The sequence below is a fragment of the Diadema antillarum genome, unplaced genomic scaffold (genome assembly GCF_040938485.1).
Source record: "Diadema antillarum isolate AM-2024a unplaced genomic scaffold, OU_Dant_1.0 seq00000454_RagTag, whole genome shotgun sequence".
Classification (NCBI taxonomy): Eukaryota; Metazoa; Echinodermata; class Echinoidea; order Diadematoida; family Diadematidae; genus Diadema; species Diadema antillarum.
The window spans coordinates 808,658-832,288 of NW_027271426.1; the positions used below are offsets into that span (position 1 = coordinate 808,658).

Here is a 23,631-nt window from a genome sequence, read left to right on the forward strand (position 1 = left end):
GTATCCCAAATCTAGATTTCTATACGCGACTTGTCACCACTTTTCCGGGGAGGGAAAACATATGAAAATTCAGTATTCCCGTAACTTTGTCATCTTTTGTCTGATTTGAATAAAATCATTGCTGTTGCGTTTAATCGATTTAAGCCTATAGAAGTGCAACAGCCAACTTGAACATAAAATTCTTTATAAACGGTGCTTGCCAGCAATTCAACCTCGCTGAAAGCCTGGTATTTGGCAATATTTACACACACACACAAATATAAAGAAAATCCAACATTTTTTCACGTATCTAGCTTAATGAAAGAGCACTTTCAGAAAGCAGAGGGAATGATATTACCTTTTAATAACAATATGTCAGTAACAAGTTGATGGTATGCGTAATTTCCATGAAAAATATATATATTTGTTTTGAATTCTTCCTTTATTTTCTTTATATTGTTGCCCACACATGACGTCATGAACTCTAGTAGTCTCCTTGATCAGTCATTACAACACCAAAATTTTTAAAAATTCATTACTTTTGCATCGATTGTCAGATTTTCCTCAAACTTTTCCTGATGTGTTTTATTAATATTGCTGCTTTCACTTAATCCACATTGCTATGGGGGTTTTGGTTTCCTTTAAAATAAAATGTGAGCAAAGGATATCAATAGCATATCATAGACGAAATAAAATGAATTCAATTATGTATGAGTTTAAAATATCATACACTTTTTTTTAAGCCATAGTGTGAGCTGCATTTCTAGTTAACGTCTATATGATGAGTGTGCAGAAATAGTGCACAAACAGCATTGATTTCACAATTATTTGCTGTAATTTTTTACTGAGATATAGAAACGCCTTTGGATCTTCGTCTGCTGATGACATTGATGTGGATCTTGACATAACTAGAATGGAAATTTACGGATTATTCTATAAACAGTCACAAATACTGCCGACCCTAAACTTAACTTCATCTTTGCCACACAGGTACACTTGTATTGTACAATGATTTCACCTTAAAAATATCAATTGCATTAGCAAACGTCTATAATATTTGTAATTACTTCGAGAGATAAAGGTTATTACGTATTTTCTCACATTCTAACGAAATACATATAGGGCCTATAAATAACAATATAGGGTAAAATTGATTTTATGTTGATTTTGGAGGTCAATGTTTGCTGATAATAAATCCAAATAATCCTCGTCGTTTTGCTTTAAGTTGCACATTGTAATTCATTCCAGCCATGTCTGCTTGTATGCAACATGCTACTTGTACTATGTCACTGGTTTATTTGACACTGCGTTATGAGCCTACATTTAACCAAACAATATACTCACTAGTTTTGTCCGAACATGCATCAACGATAGGTTTCGGAAGCATTCACTGTCAGACTCAGAATTTATGAGATATGAACATACAATATAACTCAATCTTTCTGTTTGATACAATATAGATGTATTATCAATAATTTCATTCCCTCCCTCTTCAAATAACATTTATTCTTTTGAAAGAAAGAATACGGTTGGTCCTTTGAATGAACGATCATCAACAAATACCTGTATAATGTCTATACATTCCTTCATCTTGACAACCATAAAACAAACAAAAACAAACATGTGACAGTACCATATACAATTTCATTTTCTCTCCAAACATCGATTGTTCTATACTCTTAAAGAAAATAAACAATCAGTCCTTAAAAGACTGAAAGACTATATGATGTAACCGTATAGCTTCCCATAGCACACACTCTTTTTTTCCCCACGAAGCATACGTTCGGAGAACATTAAGCCCATGTTTCTTTGCTCTCCTATTGTTTTCCATGTCAGTCGACATTCACAAGTTGCCATCAAAGTGAGAAATGCAAGTACAATTCCTATGTAGGTCCTACTTCATTGCACAATTACACATTACCATGCGAAACATTAATACTTAAAAACGGTTATGTCACACTACAGTCTAGACTTGTGAGTAACCAAGGACGCTGGAATGTCGCGTGGACTGGTACAACCTGCAGAGAGAACAGGAAAGGGAACCGTCAGGAAAGGGAACCGTCGGTAAAAACAAAAAAGCAAACAAACTTTGTAGATGTTAAAGTACACAGGGTGTAAATGAATGATAGTAACTTAAGGCCTACACTGCAAAAAATGCGGTGTTAAAAGTGTAACACCAACCGGGTGTCAAACAGTGGGTGTTAAATTTGGTGTTAAATTGACACAATTTGACACCCTTCGGTGTTAATTTAACACCAACATTCTCTCATTCATTGGGTGTTAGATTCTCGGTGTTAAAATGACACCCAAGTGGTGTTATAGTTTGGTCATGAAAAGGGGGTTTTCACTAATAACACCGTATCGGTGTTAGTTGTCCACCAGAGAAAGTCACGTGTTCGCAGTCCGATGATCTCATTGGTTACACATGCCAATGCCTGAAATTTGTTGCTGTGGCGCGGAGTCGTCAACGTCTGTCATCGCGATAGTCAGGATTTCGATGTCGTCTGGGGCTAAAAATGACATTGAATCTATGATGGTGACTTTGCTAAGTCTGTCAGCGGGGATAAGTATCTTTTAAGGTAATTATTTCCTGTACCAGTTATTTTCTATCATAAACGATGTGCATGATTTTCACGGATTTCATCGCATATTATAGACAACTTTGTCTTTGCACGCACGTAACACTATAGTATACTATGTAGCGCAGCATACTAAGTACATGTAGCCTATAGTGTTTGCCATACATAATAGGCCATAACACCAACGCGCTGCAGCTAGCGGTGCATTGAGTCCGAATTTCGCTGAGGGTTCCTTTGTCCAATAATTGCATTTTAAAAATATCATCAAATTTTAAATATAAAAGATTCCGTGGCATTTTGTATTGTTATTGATGTAGTTTTCTTACCTCTGAGGCTCTGGTGCGGATCTTTGTTAGCGCGCAAATCATTACCCGCTACTGACGTGCACGAAGACGAAGTTCGAACAATGTTTGTGTGTACATGTTCGTAGGTTTGTACATGTTCGTAGGTATACTGGTAGGCCCCTAGGCCTACTATATTTTTTGTAGGGCCTACTGTAACTGTTCTAGGTCCAAACTGTTAGGTTTAAATTAGTACTAGGTACTAGTAGCAAATATCGCTCTAAAAAGAGCGTAAATACCCGATTAAAGGGGCTGGGTGGGGGGTTCTCCCGACCCGATTTTTGTTTATCACAACAACAGGTTACGTGATGTTTTCAGTAGCTACAGTGTACACGTAGGAACGTAGGGGCCTATTCTATATAGGACGCTAGTGTTTGCGCGTGGATCTTACGTTAGAATCTACTAACTAGTTTCTAATATGAGTACTACTATTTATGAGTTTGCTAACCGCTTACAAATTTACATTATATAAGAATATGCTCTTATAAAGTTGATGACGTCACATGCATGTAAAACCGGTATTTCCACCGAGTCCATGTTAAGACTCTAGACTCTAGATCTAATTGTAAGGTGCGAGTTCAAGGGTAGCGAGAAACAGAATCACAGCCCATATTAAACTGGCAGTTGTTCTCTGTCTGAGAACTGATCCTAAATTTCACAAATGAGTCAAAATGGAATACATGTATCATCGCTTTTTTCATGATTCAGGTGAGGGAATATACGTCTACTTTGATGGTAGTATTTGTTGAAATAATCTCTTGAAAAAAAAAATCCCTTCTGGAATATGCCTCTTCCCCATACTTATGTTATTGCCACACTTAATGATATTGGCAATAGTGCACTTGAGAATCTTGAAAATGACAGAATTGCAAAAAGACCTTTTATTATCTATCTAAAAAACCTTGAAAATGAGAGTAGATCAATTGCAAAATGGCATTTGATTTTTCCATTTCTCCTCAAATAATATTTGCATAAATGTACACTGCATAAAGATGATGAATACCTGGAAGCAGGATATTATTGCCCCCCCCCCCCCCCCCCCCCCCCCCCCCCCGGTGGCTAATTAAAACGAACTTGAAATTATGAGCATATCTCAAGTAGGTATATATAATAGAATCACCGACTGAATTAATCTGAAGCCACCTGAACAAAACCCTTTGTTGTCTGCAGTTCTGATCAAATCTTTCATGCACACAAGATAAATCTGTTTCATGCACTTGTATACAGTAAATACACTAGTGCAGTTATGTGGATGTTCAGTACTTTGAATCCTAAGCCAGTGCATCACACCTTGCGCACCAGTTTGACAGTTTGTGGACTTGTAGCCACTTGATAATTATGTATGTTCATGGTCCTTACACTTGCAGGTTGAACAGTACTTCTCACTCCTTCTCCCAGGCAACGATGCCAAGCTTTTTTGAGCAGTGGCCAGTTTTTGGTGGAAGGTCTTGTCAAGCTAGCAAGAGGAAAGCCTTCAGAAACCACAGTCAAGCTGTTGAGATTGCTGGGAGAACACATGCGGAAAACTGATGTGGATTCATGAGACTTGGAGCAATCATCAAATAGTGTACCACCAGACCTGGTAGCAGTCAGGGTATGCACAATACTATAGGTTTTGAAAGCCCCCTTTTTATGTTCTAGATGTCTATCCATCCAATATCGTTTCTTGTGTATCATGCCGCAAGTTGAAAACAATCATCTGTGAATGAAACTTGGTAAGGCTATGTAAATCCAGGGGGCGTTCCACAAAACTTGTCATTGGTGACAACTGTTATAAGTAGCTGAAATCTTTGCATCTGACAATACATTTTATCAAACGTTTCCCTGGAGTCGATAAGGGTCATGAGGTCAATAATCAAGGGTCAGGAGCCCTTCATTATGAAAAAAAAAATGCAGGAAATATCTTGTGACTTTGATTTTTCAAAGGCAGATAAATAGATTTCACCAAACTCAATTGTAATATAAAAGTTCACAGTCACAAATCAATATGTAATGTAATTTTGTTATTTTGGAGATGCTGATGAAATAAAGAAGAGTTTTTTTTCTTGTTTTTTTTTTAAAGAAGTCACACAACAACCCAGGTTCATCCTACATGAAGGATCATATGTTTTACTTAATGCTCCCTGATTATGCAGTGCAATTCACTGATAATTTCTGTTGATACCTGGATACTTTGTTAATGAGTCGTAGAATATATTGTATATAACATGCATTTCTTACAACACAGCATAGAATGTAAGTAACCTGCAAATCCTTCTTGTACTCTATCTGCTTCCACCTGTGAACCAGGGCGCAAGGATTGTGCAAGATTGCTGTGGCTTTGGCTATAGACTACCTTATCCGATTTCAAAAGGTAAGTCTACATGACTATAAGGTTTGTTCAAATATGATGCGACAAACCCCCTGACATTTTTAGTGTTCAGATATGGTGCGCCGAACCACGCCACTTTCATTATGTTAATGAATGCACATGACTCAAAAAAAAAATAAGATAAAGATAAACTCATGACATTGTATCTTCACTTACTTTTGAGCTTGATTGCACCATAACTTCTTGCCACTGTGTGGCAAAATATATTCCTCTTGCCTCAGTGTTTTTGTTTTGTTTTGTTGCATTTTGATCTGTTTATTTGTTTGTTTTTTACCATCTCATATCGCATTGATTTGTGCACTAAAATGTTGCCGGAGTTTGACTCATCATATCTGAACAAGCCTTTATGAGTCATTTTGGACAGGCAATTAGAACTCACAGTACTTTGGTATTCTGAAAATGAAATTGATTTTTACGAGTTTAATTGATTTTGCATTTTCTACTTTCTATGATCTGTTTTTGTATTAGAAAAGAAATTAGAGGTCAAGGGAAATTTTCTGGGTTTTTTTTTTTGTGTTGTTGGACTATGTAATTTATTAAGATCACTTGCTTTTCAATGTTTCACAGGTTAACTTTTTTTGGGGGATGTTGTGAATATTTTTGCGCACTTGCCTTTGTCAGGGTTATGTCCTGATGTCGACGAGAACTTTACTCGTGAATGCTTCAAAGTCGATCCTTGAACTTTAAAGATTGTCTTCCCCATATGTAGGCTGAAATTTTGAAGTTGCTTTTTGATCAGTCACGAATAAGAGAAAAGTGATAAATTTCAAAGCTTCTTTAAGAAAAAATAGGTATAAGTGAGTTTTAATTGTGAAATTATAGTGATCTTTAAGTAAAATGGAATAAGATCCATTTATTATCCTCTGCCAAGAAGTGGTGCCTGAATTGTTATGGTTTTGAGTAGCCCATCCCTCCGTGTGTGTAATAGCTTGAAATCTGTTAAAATAATCATAAATGTGAATAAAATGTGTTAAGCCTATGTATGACTGAGTCTATCAAATTGCATTATGGAATCGAAATAAAGGTCACAGTCAAATTTGTCTAGTTTTTATTTGTAATAGATTCATACAATGTCTGTTTGTTTTTCATTGTTTCCTTACATTTTCAGCCTGATGCTAGTTTTGATCACCACTTGAAGAGGGAAAGCAGAAGAAGATGCAGCTCTTGATGCAGCTTGCTTGCTTGAAGATCAGAAGATGCAGCTTGCTTGACAGAGGACGTCAGAAGGATAACATACATGTGTACCAATATTACTTCATTGTTGACCACTTGGTACTGCCCTGCCCTGGTGATATCATTCAGAGTGCCTTCGACACATTGTTCAAAGCACATTAAATATGTGTTTTGTCTACGGTATGCAAAACCTCTCATCAACCTTTGGACATTTGGAATTACCCCGAGTTCGTGAACCGAGATCTAAACTTTCAAATAGATAATGAAGTGATGCATTCTTTAGGAGTTCCCACTGAAACTGCTTTTTTTTTCACTGTTTGCCATACGAACATGGACTGAGTGATGGACAAACAATAAATTGCGCCCAGGGGGCCTGTGTACGGACATAATTTGATTCGTTCAATGGTTTTAGAAGACACTTGAAGAATCATCATTGTGACAATGAAACTGTGAAGATACTCCAAGTCCAGTTCTATGGAGGAACCGAGATAGAGACTGATGATACAAGTCGTATACAGTTGATGAAGCAGTACTCTCCATTAGTCGATGACAGTTTTTGATGAGGAGGTGATTACCTTTAGTCCAGGGAACATTGAACAACGACCTTGTAATTTTTACCTGTCCTAGTTTACATGTGTCAGTATGGAGTAATGCATTACCATGGTAACATCAAATTTTCATAAAGATTACAAATACAGAATGTCGATCAAGCTACTCAGTTTTAAATCAATTCTGTTGAAATTTGATTGTCCAGAAATCTGTTGCCATGGCAATTGCAGTTTTTAAACAAATCATACAAAATTGTGTGGATCACGCTGCTCTCTTAGTTTCTTTTTTTTTTAGCATTTAAATTTGAATTTGATACATATGGTCACTATGATAATATGTTATCGTGCAAGACACTTTTTGTGGGGGTCATAAATCCGTTTCCATGGCAACAGCATCTTTATACAAATCATCCACAAGTACGATGTGGATTCAGCTAACTTCCTCAGATTTTGAGCATTTGACTTTAAATTTGGCACATGTGACCACTGTATTATGCACCTGTGCAAATTTTACTTTTCGTCATTGTCAAATAGTATGTTGTAATGAGAATCGTATAAACTACAAGTGGATTGAGCTTACTCTCTCAATTTTTAGCAATAACCTTGAGATATGACACCTATATATTGTGACAAGATAAATTCTAGATGTGCAAAACACTTTTCTCGTCAATGTTAAACAATGCGTTGCCATGCTAACTTATTTTTTTTTTAATACAAAGCAATCAAAGATATTGTGATTGACTCATAAGTCCCTCATGTTTTAGGCATTTGACTTGAAATTTGGCACGTGACCACTGTAGTGCGCTAATGTGCAAATGTCATCTTTTGTATCCGTCAAAGAAAGTGTTATCATGGCAGTGACATTTTCAAATTAAAAACTTACACAACAGTTGATTATGCAATCTCCCTCAGTTTCTGAGCATCTGGCCTGAAATATTGAACAGAGTGCTAATGTAATGGCAACCATCTTTTAAAATGAAAATCAAACAAAAAATACTGTGAATTGGGTGAGCTCCCTCAGTTTTCTAGCATTTGACTTGAGGTTTCGCTCATGTAACCAGTGTAATCTTAAAATGAGTCGCACACTGATCTCACTGTTGAGTAATCTTGCTATGGTAACAACTTTTGTTACATTGTACTTTTTTTCAACAAAAGGCATACAAGAATATCATGAATTGAGCTAACTCTCTAAGTTTTAGGTGGTGGTATCAATTACATCCAGTTCGAGTTGAAAATATTGGCCCAAGAAGGCCTTATGTGTGTCATTTGAATATTTAAATGATCCGAATTTCACATGCTTGTATCATCACTTTCAATAGCATTGATCAAAAGAAAGAGTATAATTTTTTTTTTTTATGTTAACATTTTACAACCAGACTGGATGATCTATGTTGAATATTTGAATTATACAGCTGAGTAGGCAATTCAATTTGAACATTTGAATGATAGAGCCAAGAAGATATAATACTAGTATCAATTTCATTTGAAAATTCAACTTGATAGTGCCAAGAAGGCCAAAGGTATTCAGAGTGAGTATTTAAATTTGATATTTTAGCCTACAATAGCCATAATGTATCTCATTTGCATAGATAATCAAAGCACCAACTGACAGGGTCAAAGGTATGCCATTTTGATACTTATATTGTAGAGATGAGGCTTTCATTACATGTTATAGAATTATTGTGTTTTGTTGTGACAGACAGAATTTATTAAATATTTTGATCAACCTAGTAGCACGTGACTGTCTTTCACCTACTTACATTACTGTGTTATTTTGTGCGATTGAATGTGGAGAGTGTGAAATGATGTCGAGGTATCGACACTTCAAATTGTTAATAAGTTGGCATCACTTGGAATTTATTTCTCACTCTGAAGCGTTGAATCAACACTTCTGTGGTGTCAAATAAACACCAAATAATGCAAACTTATAACACTTTGAAGTGTTAGAATAACACCATGACAGGTGTTGGGGTATAGATTCTAACAACAAATAGTGTTGAAGTTACACCGTCATTGGTGTTAAAGGGTGTCAAAAGAACACCAAAGTGGTGTCAACTTATCAATAATCTAAGCAACACCGAAGCTGGTGTTGGTATATTTTAACACCACGGGTGTTGAACTTACACCATAACTGGTGTTGGGATGTCAAATGAACACCATTATGGTGTCAACTTCTTAACACTCTCTTAAGTGTTGAAAAAACACCGAGGCTGGTGTTGGTATATTTTTACACCCTTTAACACCCATGGGTGTTGGATATTTTAACACCAGAGACGGTGTTACTTCAACACCAGATGGTGTGGTCCTTTATTGAAGTTCGGCCGGTGTTAGATTCAACACCAGTGGTGTTAAATCTAACACCACTGTTTTTGCAGTGTAAGGGCATAATATAGAGTGTTTGGCTCAAATTCTTCCAAAAGCACCAAATTTGGCCCGCAAGTCACTTTATATTATATAATACATTTTCGATTGTTGACGGGCGCCAAGTCTGTCGCCTCCTGGGGTGGCCATGTTGGTTAAATCCAATATAGCCGCCATCCAGGTTAAAGGTCAATTGTAATTACAAAACCGAAAGGGTTTGTATTAGAAATATTTCCACCGAGGAGGCGTTTTTGTGTGTGTGTGTGCTAGAGAATGTGATCCTGATATCATTTCAACAATCAAAGGTCAACATCACCTCTTAAGGTCTCTTTCAAGGTCAAGTTTGAGTCAAATCAGCTAGGCAATCTGGGGCATTTCTAATGACCTCTTTAGGTATCTCACATCCTTTCGCTGAATAGTAATTATGTGAAACTCCTATTTGCCCTAATTTTCTTTTTTATACTCTATACTCCTTAACAAATGGGCCTGATGGCCAAGAGTGGTGCCCCCAGCCTCAATATTGCTCGTTGTCCAATATGGCCGCCATCCGGTTTGCATGATGGCCAAGGTGCTGAATCAGGGTACACTGTCAGAGGGTAATATCAACTGCATGATCAGTGTACATCTCTGTGGCAGCAGGCGATGGTGCAGTGTAGTCTCCTGCTGAAATTGGACTAGACCTTTATGTCCTACAGTGTTAGTTCTAAAGGCAAATATACTCCCCAGCCGTGTCCAAGCACCTCAGAATGTTAATGGACCCTGAATGTCGTCATGACTGACGTAGTGACGGCATACCCAATACCCCCTTATGTATGTACCCCCTTAAATGGCGTTCTCTCTAAAATAAGATATCGAGTGAAAATATTCACTCTTGAAGGATTGAATACAAAAAAGAGTGAATTTAGAATGATATTGGAGTGAATTTCGAGTGATAATGTTCATTTTCACTCGTTTTAGAGTGACCTCAGGGATCACTCCAAAATCTTCGAATGATCCCTGAGGTCACTCCAAAATGAGTGAAAATGAACATTTTCACTCAAAATTCACTCTAATTTCACTCTAAATTCACTCTTTTATTGTATTCACTCCTTCGAGAGTGAATATTTTCACTCAATTTTTTAGAGAGTACCTGTAAAACCTACTATGATGGCACCACCAGGGGATATGGTACCAAGTACATTAGTATATACCCTTAATGCTATTTTAAATAACTATCTCTTATAGGGAGATCTTACACTATAGTTGGAAAATAGCAACAAAATGATACTGTCGTGATTTACAAAAAGGAATTCACTTAAACAATTAATGTCAGATTTAAATGTATTTAGTAGTGATCTCTTATAATACTTTCGAATTCACCTCCCTCAATTTTGAAAACCTATAAAAAACATAAATTGAAAACAGACACATTCAACGAAACAAGAATTCTTCGTCCAATTGATTTCCAAACTTTCTTCCATCCCAATATGCTGCAAGAGATTGACAGTTTACAGGGCAATTTTCAGCATTTCCAACATTTTGCACTGCTTGACACTGCTTTGTGTTGAATGATATGGAAAAATGGCAAAATCAAAATATGTCCCTGCTGGAAAGACACAGTGTCCCACAGTGTGTTCACACTGGCTCACATAGTCGACTATGTGAAAACGCTCGAATTTAACAGTGGTATGTACTATGAAGATAAATTCACGCTGTGGTGTGGTTTTTCACAGGGTATTCACATAGTAATGTTTTGTTTCACATTGTGAATTAATGATTCACACTGTGAATTCATGATTCATGTTGTGTTCACACTGCTAAAACGCCTGAATTTAACAGTGTGAAGAGATTTCACACTGTGTTTCACATTCTGTTTCACATTGTGGGACATTGTGTTTCACATTGTTGGACACTGTGTTCTTTCTAGCAGGGACATGGAATCAGTTCCTGTCTGTTGTCTTGGCAGAAATGCATCAATCTTGCAATGTTGTTTCCTATTTTCCCCTCCCATCACGAGTAAAATAAATGGAATGTGATGTCGGAAAATGTGTTTCATATTATATTGAAATATTCAACAGACTGTAACTCACCAAGATGCCTCTTGGTGAGTCTGGCTGTCAGGGACAGCATGGTGGTAGTGTCACTGCCCGGAAAGCAGTAGATGACAGGTTCGAGTCCCACTGGTTCCTTCTTTCCGACATGTTTATCAATTTACAGATCAGCAGTTGCGATCTTAACAAATTTAATTTGTAGAGGGAGACAAAAATTGAAGAAAATCACACCCGAAAGCATTGTTTCTCTTCCAAAAAACGGCGTTTCGAGTAATCTGAACTTGGTGCTCTATACAAGACATTATCAGCCTATGTACCTCCACCTTGAGACATCCGTAGGCGTTGTGGTGTAGAGTGGGATCTTTACATTTCTCATGAAGCGAGACTTTTCTCTTCCTTTCTTTTGTTTTCTTTTGTTTTCTTTTGTTTTCTTTACCCCAGTAACAAATAAGCTCAGCAGGAAACAGAAGCATCCGCGCATATATACTGTTCACATTTTCCATCACATGCTCTTAACATTGGAATTTTCATGTACACATTTTGTTTACATTTTGTTTTTGACAAATTTCTGCATGATTCCACACGAGCGGATGATTATCAGTTGTCTTTCTGATATAATCTCTTGTGAAACAACGCATCGTTTCTCTTCAAAAGACCGCGTTTCGATTAATCTGAACTTGACGCTCTATACAAGACATTCAAACCCACCTCCACCCTCCGTAGGCGTTGTGGTGTATAGAGTGTTGTTTGTTTGTTCACTTCCATCTGAGAAGACGGCTGGATAGCCCATATTCAGCTACGCTAAGCTGGTCTTCCATGGGGTCCAGTTGGATGTGAGATGGTGTGATCTTAACATCTCTCATGAAGCGAGACTTTTCTTTTCAATTCCCCAGTAACAAAGAAGCTCAGCTGGAAACATGGAAGCAACCGCGCATACTGTTTACATTTTCCATGACATGCTCTTAAAGGTCCTGTTTATTATCTTTGGGAGCAGTGATTTAAAAAAAAAGAAATGTTCAAGATATCACATTCGATGCTTATGTGTTGGTCAGTTGTATCACAAAACCTCCTACCATATAAAAGTTTCGCAGTAAAGCCTGAAATTTAAGGAGATATAACTATTTTTCTTCATAAACCATAACTGTTCACGGTTTAGTCTGAAAATGTTTTAATTATAACTATTGTTCACATTTTGTATATCTAACAGTACTTAACATCGATTATACTGCTTCATAATTTTACATTGGTTGTTTCTTTCTCTAACTCACATTTTAGAACTATTTTGAAGCACTAATGCTGGGTGTTTGTTTCATCTGCAACTGGTAAAATTATGCCTTTAACATTGGAATGTTCATGTACACATCTTGCCTGCGAAAGAATCACAAGCAACTTTTCAACACAATACATGTTCAAAACAAATCATTTGGTTCATACATAATTCACTCGACAGAGTGATTTATACTTATTAGCGTCCGCGTACTCGGAACAGTTTTCGCTAAAGATACAAGTATGTTTACAAGACTGCAAACAATGGAATGACTTGCCCCATATCAATTCAGACTACATCTCTTCAAATGTCTTCAAACGTAAATTAAAGTCATTCTTCTAAAATGATTAGGGACGGACCAGCTGCTTCCTTGTATATGTACTATATACGTGTGTAAAAATCTCAAAATAATTATAATAATAATCACTCAGATTCCGTGGAGACATGTACATTGTGCGTATACTCTGGCATGTGTATTATGATATACATGTATTATGTATTATTATGTATAATGTAGTGAGTAAACTCTCTGTACACGAACTGTCCTACTTTAGCGGGGGGGGGGGGGGGGGGGGGTCCGACAAATCACTCAAATCCAAGTTACTGATGTTTTATTGGAAAAATATGCCCTAGAAATCAATCCTTTTGAGATGTGTCATTGGAATTGACAGCACAATTTGCACATTTACAAGAAATACACAATGTATATCGCATTTGTCTCTTAATTGCTGCCTTTTGGCAGGGTGCATATGGGGCGGGTATACAGGTTTGACCGACTTGCTATAGTGCATTACAGTGCCGTGAATATTTCTTCCCCGGGGACAGGGTGACGTGCACTTCACAATTCCATGTTAAATTTTCCTAAAGAGTACACCTGAACGAAACTTGTGTGTGTGTGTGTGTGTGTGTTTGTGTGTGCGTTTGTGTTATCGGAAGCCCGTCTCTTTGCCTACTTTTTGCATAATCTCAGTGGGACGGAAATTTTTCGTAGTCGTATAGGCCTGCAGGTTTTTTTTTTTCTTTTTGTCATGAATATTTGTTTTCGTCAGTTCGTAATCATATTTGATCTACGTATTGATGCTAACAACTTACGTTTCCCTGGAAACCTTCAATTCCTGTTTCGTATAGGTTTCCTTCGTGTTTTTCTCTCTGTTCTTTACAGGAGTAATGTCAGCATGAATGACAGTCAGTAAATGTTGAGAGTAGACCTTCCCCCTTGCAGCTCAAACTAGAATGTATAAGTAGCAATATATTTTCATTTCTAATATAGGCCTAATTATTTTGTTATCGCAGTCTGAATACAATCCCCTGAACCTAACTACATACTCTTAGAAAGGTGTTGGTAATTAGGTAATAATGACTGTAGGCCTTTAATTGTTGCCGTTAATATGAAAGACAGACATAATATTGTATATAAGTTGTGGAACAGCTATAGCTCCCACTCCCTACCCTTTCCAGCCGCCAGCCCTTTAAAGAGAAGGGGGAGGGCAGCCTCTATCCTTTCGAAGCCATGAATCTCTTGTGTAAAAAGTAATGCTTTCAGAAGAATCTAAGATAAACACTTCTAATATCACATGCAATGTATAACAGAGATGCCAACTTTTACTGCAGGTTGAATGGAAAATATTCTTTTCCCCAAAATGATATTATATACTACGCACGCCTACTGCACAAATGTAGAATTACTGTTTTTTCACCAGAAAATGCCTTTCCAGCCCTCAGCAACTGCAATGCTATTTCCAAGGTTGCCTTCCCTGCTACAGTCGCTGGAGGCAAACCATCGTTTGAAATAACCCTTCACGAATATATAGTGGGTTAACCCACAAATGACATTTAGGGTGACTTTATGGGATAAAGTTGATCTCAGATCACAAAAATAACTTAAGAATCTTAAACCCTTTTTAGCTTTTTAACTGCTATTTATCTTCAAACCGAGATGGCGGCCATATTTTATTTTGCCAAAATGGCCATCCCAGAGGATACCCTTCTTGGCGCCCTTCAAAAATCCAAATAGGGTATTTTGGTCTGGGCTATACATACAGGGCATGTGTGCCAAATTTGGTGCTTATGGAAGAATTTGAACCAAAAAGTCCCCTGCGCCCTTCACTAACTGGGAAGTGGTAACAACAACAACAACAACAACAACAACAACAACAACAACAACAACAACAACAACAACAATAACAAAGGAGTGGTTAATCATCGCAGGTTATCGAAGAGATACAGGTCAATGGCGATTATCAGGCAAAAGTTGTTATGTATCCAAAAGGAAAAAAAAATCATCTGTCATGGTGCTTTTCATGGTTCAACTGGAAACATGAAAGCCATGCGCGAGACAAAGTATGATGATATTAAACTTTCGGATTTGGTGGGTTTTTTTCTAATCTTATGAAAAACTGGAAATTTCACAATTTTATGTCTACAAACTATATAATACCAAGTTGTTAAGGGATGACATACTCACTTTGCCATTTACATATTTATATTATTGACCGTTCAAAAACTGTTTCCTGAAAAATTAGCGAAACTTCAAACTGTCATAACTTCTTTATTTTTTTCCCCAATTTCGATCAAAATTTTACTGTTGAACTAAGTATTGTAATATTTTACTCTCTCTTATCAGACTAACTTATATTTGGACCGGATTTCCCCTTTAAAGGGGATGGCTAGTAACCGATCACTGGGAATCAGTGGGAATGCTGAGGGATGATTGTTCCAATCCTTGTGGGATTCATTTAAGAGTACATTATATATCTACTGTTGTGTGAAAATTATTTGCTTCAGAACGGTCTCATATTCAAGTAATGTGCAGATTAATGCCCCATCACTGACCAGGGACGCTTACCTGGAAACATTAAACTGCACATTACTTGAATATGAGACCATTCTGAAGCAAATAATTTTCACACAAGAATAGATATATAATGTACTCTTAAATGAATCCCACAAGGATTGGAACAATCATCCCTCAGCATTCCCACTGATTCCCACTGATCAGTTACTAGCCATCCCCTTTAACGGTATCAGTCTTAGTACAGTTACACCCCCCCCCCCCCACACACACACACACATACACACGTTTGTTTGTTTTGTGTTCCTTGAAGGTTTGCATGGTGAAGTATGAGGGAGGATTGCGGTGACACCGTTTGTCACCATTTTGTTTGTTTGTCTTGTTGGGTTTTTTTCCCCTGCTTCTTGTTATTCTGCTTCTTTCAAATTAGTGCACAATTTCCCGTTTGCGCCTATAGAGATTGCGCAAATATTCTGCTCTGTCTACGGCGTCGTTTGGTTTTCAGAGCATCGCTTACCTGTGTAGTGCTTTTATACAGATAAAGGGACTCTACGTTCTCCAAGTATGTATATGAAAAAGAGCTCAGATGCAGAAAAAAAGAGCTCATACTACCCCAGCCAGTGTATGCATGTCAACTTTTGAATACAATGGAACCATAACAAAATGATATGGCATAAGTATGAAAAAAAAAAGAATGCGTGCTCAGGAACAGTGCAATCGAGATACTCGCTTATAGCGATGACTATATATATGCAGGATTTTAGATTTGCAGTGTAGCGGATTCAATATCGCTGTTGATGATAACAATAAAGTGCCCTGTTGGAGTAGTGTTTGTCTTTCAGCCTTTTTTTTTATTGCCTTAAGCTTGAAAAGACCTGGACTTCAAACAGTTTTCTAATTTTGTGTCGTCGTGTGTTAACAACTTACCTGTGATGCCCAGAGCTACGTCAAACTCTCTTCGGATGATTGAGAGGACTGTAGTAACGCCTGCCGCACCCTGCAAGAATATGCATGAATTAATCACATGCAGTTGAGAAAATGCTGATGCTGATCTTGCTACTCGTCCCTGGACGTCGCTTCGCACGTGTATGTTTATAATATACAAGTATAGTGTGTCACAGCTTTACATAATGTCACGTAGCTATTTACAGGGCCGGTGTAAGGGGGGGGGGGGGGAATCGCCACCCCCACCCCCACCCCCAATTTTTTGCACAATACATAGGAATACATTGCAAGTAACCACTCCCTCCCCCCCCCCCCCCCCCCACATATTTTTTTTTCCTTTTTTGGCGCGGGCCTTTCTTTTCATAGTGCTTGTCAGCTGAAGGAACCCGGAAGTGGCACCAGAAATATAAACTGCCCGCCCCCCCCCCCCTTTTTTTTAAACGTGGCGCCGGGATTTAGTGGTTTGTGAAATCTAACAAAAAAGTAATTGTTATATTTGAGTATGGTTGCACTTGTACATTGTCAAGCATAGAAAACAGAGCAGCATTATTCTACTATAGATATGCTTTATTATACACGATAATAATGTAAATTTTGCGCATGCGGGTTAGGGACCAAAATGTTGCGGGTATAGCTTCACATCGCTCTCACTACGCGTAGTTTTGTTGATATAAGTGTGATCTCGTGCTCAGACCCACGAGAAATAATTGGAAAGTAAATTATGATTATCTTGATAACAATAATGAAAAGAAGGCTGTTGCAGTCAGGAAGTAATTCTTACATCACACGCCAGTCCCCACAAGACCGGTTTTCCGATGAAGACGGCCCTTGCCCCCAGTGCAAGAGCCTTAAGGACATCTGTTCCACTTCTAACTCCTCCGTCAAGGTACACCTCTAAACCTTGACCTTTGACCGCCGACACCACCTCTGAGAGAACGTCGATCTACAAGCATTGATAAACAAACATAAGCACGAAATTACGCATTGCACATGGAGGGCGCTCTCGCCACAACGGACGCGGTTGTAACGAAATTTCTTTGCAACGAAGTAAAAATATTCAGGTCCCAAAATGATTTTGCATATTTTGTACTTGTATATCTCCATTATATACAATGTACCTTGATTTTGTTCGACCGAACCGAAATTTCAATATGACGAAAGAAAACTGCCCGCCCCGAAGAGTACGTTATAACGGGAGTCGCCTGGAGGTCAAAAACATGCATAAATACGGGTGACTCGCTTTCAGTAAAGAAGTCCTCGGTACTTTTTATTTCCTTATATTGAAATTTCGTTATAGCAGAACAAATAAAGTCCATAAAGATATATAATAATAATTTGGGGTCCGGGATTTTTACTTCGTTATAGCGAAATTTTGTTACGACCGTGTTCATTGTAATGGGAGCGGACAGGAAGTGTATCTGTGTACATGCGGCTTTAGTTTCATACAGGGAGGGGACTGGGATCCCACCTCCCTGCATGTATACAGTTTTGTCGCTATTTATACAGCAGTTACTGGTATAACGTCGATGTGTTTGCTTCGATATGCTGGTATTTTAAGTTATTCTGTATTTCCTTATCATAAATGAACATAATCATGTTTCACAAAACATATGAGCATCACACACGACGATGGACTGACATAATTATTATCATGTTGACCAGCAGCCAGAAATATTTCTTAAGCTTGATATCAATCGTATCGACTTTTGTTTTCTTCTTTGGCGATTTTAATTTGATTGATTGTAATCCATAACAGACGCACCGGAGCAGGAATGCCGTCAATATGTCTACCACCGTGTGCTGATACTATGATCCCCGAAACTCCGGCGTCCGCCGCCTCGCGAGCAGCCTCACCTGCAGAATACAGTATATAGAGACGCAGAGAGGTTTATCATGAATAAAGTGACCTCATGATAATCGTTTTGAAACTTCAGCGTTGCTTTAGGAATGTCATCGACTATCTCGTTTGAGTCATTGTGAAGAAAGTTCGCGTATCCATTTATAATTTTACCTTTATTTGTTTATTGAGATGGCTAGAGTGGTATGTTACTAAAGACAGTTTCGAAGTTGAAAAGCACTTTTTTTCGTTTATATGTGTCTTAAATAAGTTTGAAGACTGTAAGCAAGGCAGTGTGGCAATCAATTAAATGCAATCGTAAGTTTGACTTCCTCTTTTATATCATGTTTACATTGTCGAGCACATGCACATAAGTCTTGATTATTTTTTCACGAATTCTGAAGAAACTCAGAGGGCTCAAAAACAAGGCCATAACCCTTTACATATTGTATACGTAACTACCATTAATCCTTCTCTAAAGCTGGATTGCAAAGAAGGAAAGGACTTGATCATGACAAATTAATAAAACAATATAATTATTGATTAACACTAACCTCAACAAAAATGGATTCTTTCGCGATGGATATATCGTTTGTTTCAGAGGAACGATTGGGAGAAAGTGAATGGTTTTACCATAAAAGACTTGAACCAATCTATCAAACAAGTCATGAAAATAAGAAAAACATATCAATGAAACTTACCCGTTAGGATGCCTTTTAATACTACTGGTAGCTTCGTGATTGATTTCAGCCATTGGATATCATCCCAGGTCATAGGTCGCTCCCATTGGGCGGATGCGTACTGGCGTAAATTTGTGTCACCAGAACGAATAGCAGTGTTTACTTCCGGCAAGTCTATGGCTAAGTTCACTGGTCTGTTAGATGAAACAAGTATATCCACATGTAACTATTCTTTCAAGACACTATTATGGGCTGGGAAATCTCCAAGAAACTAGTCAAAATGTGAGTAATTCAGAGAGGTATTTGTTTGCTTGTTTGCTTGCGTATTTTATTTGGTCACGGAGTTAAAAATGCCCTCTAGCAGCCGAGAGGATGTTTTTCAGAGGCTGTCAGAACTTGACAGTACAATGTATATATAAAATATAAACAGAACAATTCAAAGATACAGACACTAAACAAAACTCAATTGAAACATAGAGAGGTAAAACAAATATCAACAGAGAAAAAAATGCAACAGACTTAAAAACAATTAGCATATCATCAATAGCAAAACGATAAATGATAATAGCCATTTGAGGTGTAAATTATCAAATTGCGAAAAATGTGTGTGCTGTTGTTGTTGTTGTTGTTGTTGTTGTTGTTGTTGTTGTTGTTTGTACACAAAAAGGCCCATAGCATAATTACCAGTGTGAATGATATGATTGGCATAATATGCGTATACACATGAAAGTATACACATTACTTTCGTGGGCCTACCGTAATGTCGGGTCGTCGTAGTACCTGCCCACGGTGTGTTTTTTCGAGAAAGTGCGATCGCCGATCAGAGGCAGATCGATTGTTACGACAAGCGCTGTAAAGCCCGCCCTCTCCGCCTCCCTCACAATGTGAACGTTGTGCTGTCGATTTTTTACGAGATACACCTGCATCCATCGCAACCCGCGTCCGCTACTCCGGCCCACTTCGGCGATGCTGACGTTGGAGGCGGAAGAGAGAGTGAAGATTGTGTTGGCATCGGCAACACCTGTGACGCAATCGATTTTCGAGATGTATGTAATTATCGGAATGAACTGGAATTATCAGAATGAACTATCACTTTGGAATGTCCTTGAAATTGTATAGAAACTGAATACTAGAAGATATTAAAGGGACGGTATGGTACAATGTATTGGTGAAGGAGGATTGGGCTTTTAACTTTTTGCGAGATACCAAGAAACCACTTATGAAAAAGTACGGATCATACCATTTTAGAGAGGCATTCAAAGTTTATGATAATCGGTTTTAGAATGGCTGAGACATCCTAAAACAAAGTAAAACAAAGCGTCTCAGCCATTTCAAAACCAAGTTTCATCAAATAAACATTGAATTCCTCTTGACATTCCAAGCTCTTTCATATTTCATAAGAGGTTTCTCATTATCCTCCAAAAAATAAGATAAAATAAAATGAAATAAAGAATGTAAGAAAACTGAAGTTGGGACTCAACCAAAACTATACCATTCCTTTTAGCCTAAAGGCCCCGCCGAAACATTCGTCTGAAAATATACGTCATATTGTACAAACAGCGGATGGGTTTAAAGTCTAAAGGCCCTGTTAGATCAGTTGTCTGGGAATATTTTTACATATTGTATCCAAGCAATGAATGGACTTGAAGTCTAAAGGTCCTGCGCAGAACTATCAAGTGTCGAAGAACGTCCACAACATTGCATAACTATATTATACAAACGGGTTAATGGCAGCGCCAGTTATCACTTTCAATTATTTATATTCTCCGTCGCGTCTAAATCATGTTTTGTCGCGAACTTCGTCATGTATTGTCGTAAGCAAAGTTATGAGGTGGGACTTATTAATTACCGCTAAGTTTCACAAAGTCATCAGGTTGCTGAAGCCACCTGAAAGGTAATGATTTCAATAGCAACACATGCAACTCGTAAAAGTTTCGACATTGCCTCGTGCCTCAAGAACAACAATTACATAATCTAGCTTGGTTGTAGCCTGTATAATGTCTCCTCAAAAGATATCGCATCAAATACTAAGGCTTGTAGGTATAGATAGGAGGCAGATGTGTACAGTGTGCATTCCAAGAGATGACATCAAAATGCATGCTGCAGCTCGCTTATATGATTGAGTGATGACGTCAGACTGTTGATATTAGTTCATTAGTTGTCTGTCAACCTGTCTGTATACAAAGTACTTTCATACCTACCATGTTTTTCATAAAACTACTCACCTTTCGCTGTAGCGACCTCAGCGTCCGGATGAGCGAAGCGATGGTTTGACGTTGGTCCCACGCATATGGGCATGCTGATTGGCTGACCTAGAACGGAGGTGGAAAGAGACCGCTTGCTGACGTCACACAGAATGCGAGGTCTTATAACATAGCTGTCGAAAGAAAACAGAACAGGTCGCGAATGTCGAATTTTTGAGCACCCATCACGTTTATCTTTGTATTCTGCGATATGAACAGTCGAACAACTCGGAGAACTTTGTCAGGTGATTGAAAATTTAAAAAAAAATGAAACCTACATAACTTAAAAAAAGGTAGAAGTTTCAGCATACTAGTAATATTTAAAAAAAAAATCATGAAGATAATACGAAAAACTGAAATTGTACACGATTTTGTGTAATAATGGCATCTATTACAATTACTTTTAAGCAACTGAGTTGGGATGATACCAAGTTGTGCCATTACAAATCCGTACCAAACATTTTAATTCACCCATGTAGGACATAATTATGCTCATGCGACAATTGCTCCCAGGAAATATCTGCACTCTAAGCCAAACATAAATTCTACCCACAAATATAACCCTAACCCTAATCCTAATCCTCACATCAAATTCACCCTAAAACCCTATCACAACCCTATCCCTAACCCTAGACCCTAACCCTAACCCCTAAGACCAGAGCAATTGTCGCAAGAGCAAATGTCGTGTCACCGTGAAATATACAGAGCAGCTTGCCAGTGTTGGTTTCTCTCACGCTTTTCATTCAACCGACACGACACGGTATTGATTGGTCAATGTGTCCCAAGCTGAAACCATTGTAAACAATGCCCAGTATTGTTATCACTAGCGCAGGTATCCATCGTAAATCATACATCACGTTCCACCGCACACGATATTGTTATAAACACACATAAATGTATGGTCAGGCGATACCGAGAAAAGCAAGACATCCCCCTTGTCAATCATAGTAAAATAATAATGAAAATAAAAGATTTGTGGAAGGAAAATTCTGATTACCATGATTGTAGTCTTACCGGTCAAAGGCTGCGGAGCTGTCCCTATATGTTACCCTCCTTCCAGATGCATCGTCATAGAACGCCCAAGCTTCGGGGGATAACACTTCTTTGGCCCGAAGACGAAAATCTTCAAGAGTGAATAAGGACTTCCCGTCATTACTCGCCATGCTTACACTTTATGTTTAATGCGAACCCGATGAAATTAATAGGCAAGCCCGCAGGCCTACGAATTAATGAATTGTTACGTTGTCCGGTTTCCACAACGCTCTGTATAGTATGGCCACACAGTAGCCCTACACATAACATGGAAATGCGTTTCTCTACCGTAACAATACGTTTCAACCTTGACGTTGTTTGCGCCAGATAAAGCCGGGGTTTTGCTGGTTGGTTTTTTTTTTTTTTTTTTTTTTTTTTTTTTTTGTTAAGTTCGTTGCTTCATTCTTTAGATAGTTGGTAAACGGATCGACTATATATCAGGGAAGTGACCGAGTCTCATCTACCTGACTATATATGATGTTGGTCAGAGGTTCTGCATGTCCCGCTGAGTAACCGTGACTATTGTCTTTGTCTATGAGGTGACTGACTGTGTCCTGGTTTTCCTTGATGTAGTGCATAGTGTACACGAGTCAATAACCAATGAGTGCAAACTGTAGCCGTGGCCTTACGAAAGTGTAACTGGACGGATGAGATATATCCAGAGTCAGACATATACGATCCTTTACTGATGGACCCTGTACCAGTTGCCCTTGTACGACATCTGGCCGATATGGTTCATCTGAGAGATCTCGTCTGCCACTAGCAGTCTTTAACATTTCATATTATTCTTTCTTCTTTTATAGAAGTTATTAGCCTGATTATATATACAGTGGAAACTCGATATAACGAGATGGTCGGGACCGAGTCATTTTCCTCGTTATAGCCGATATCTCGTTATATCAGTAGGCATAAAAGAAGGCATAACATAAAGACATTAATTTGCACATGTGGGACTACCCATCATATTTCAATCAATACTGATAACTTGATATTGTGTGTGAGGGAATTACTCACCTTTATGGGTAAGAAGATGTTTTTCGCCAAGGAAATCCAATATCAAGAATGTGTTTCTTATTAATAGTCAATGTTTGAATTCGTATAGCTTGCGATTGTATCAAGATCGTCTGTGGATTGGTGTGTGGTTTTGTATGGGTGTGTGTTGCGTGGAAAGCTTGAATATCAGTGGTCTGCACAATGCTGTGTGTGTATGTGACACATTCTGTATGTACATTATGACTGCGTGTGTGTAAAGATGGGGAATTCCCTTCGTAGAAAGCCAATCACAGCATCAGATTGCCTCACACCTGCTAAACGTCATGATGATGTCATGTATGCATATGGCCGTCCCACCACATTTTCTGCATGTATCAGTGTGCGCGCACACACACACTTACACGTACAACATGCACTGCTAGCTGGAGTGCACTGAAGAAAATGATTATGTGTGTACAAGA

At 38.1% G+C, this 23,631-nt stretch overlaps 1 protein-coding gene across 1 annotated transcript; it reads right to left on the reverse strand.

Moving 5' to 3' along the window:
* Window positions 1–1,938: 1,938 nt before the first annotated feature.
* On the reverse strand, window positions 1,939–22,308 carry LOC139732865 (2-Hydroxyacid oxidase 1-like). Its single transcript, XM_071643703.1, has 8 exons — window positions 22,160–22,308; window positions 21,128–21,279; window positions 19,659–19,923; window positions 18,924–19,096; window positions 18,148–18,239; window positions 17,167–17,328; window positions 16,368–16,437; window positions 1,939–1,997 (listed from the first exon to the last, which is right to left on the reverse strand). The coding sequence occupies exons 1-8, from the start codon at window positions 22,306–22,308 to the stop codon at window positions 1,939–1,941; spliced, it is 1,122 nt and encodes a 373-aa protein (XP_071499804.1).
* Window positions 22,309–23,631: the final 1,323 nt, after the last annotated feature.

What these genes read in the sequence shown, in the direction of transcription:
- LOC139732865 (XM_071643703.1), bottom strand. Translation starts at nt 22,308, where the DNA reads ATGGCGAGTAATGACGGGAAGTCCTTATTCACTCTTGAAGATTTTCGT. An exon ending in TACGACGACCCGACATTACG is followed by an intron (nt 19,097 to 19,658) that starts GTAGGCCCACGA and finishes TTCATCTAACAG; the next exon opens with ACCAGTGAACTTAGCCATAG. An exon ending in ATTAAAAGGCATCCTAACGG is followed by an intron (nt 18,240 to 18,923) that starts GTAAGTTTCATT and finishes TGTATTCTGCAG; the next exon opens with GTGAGGCTGCTCGCGAGGCG.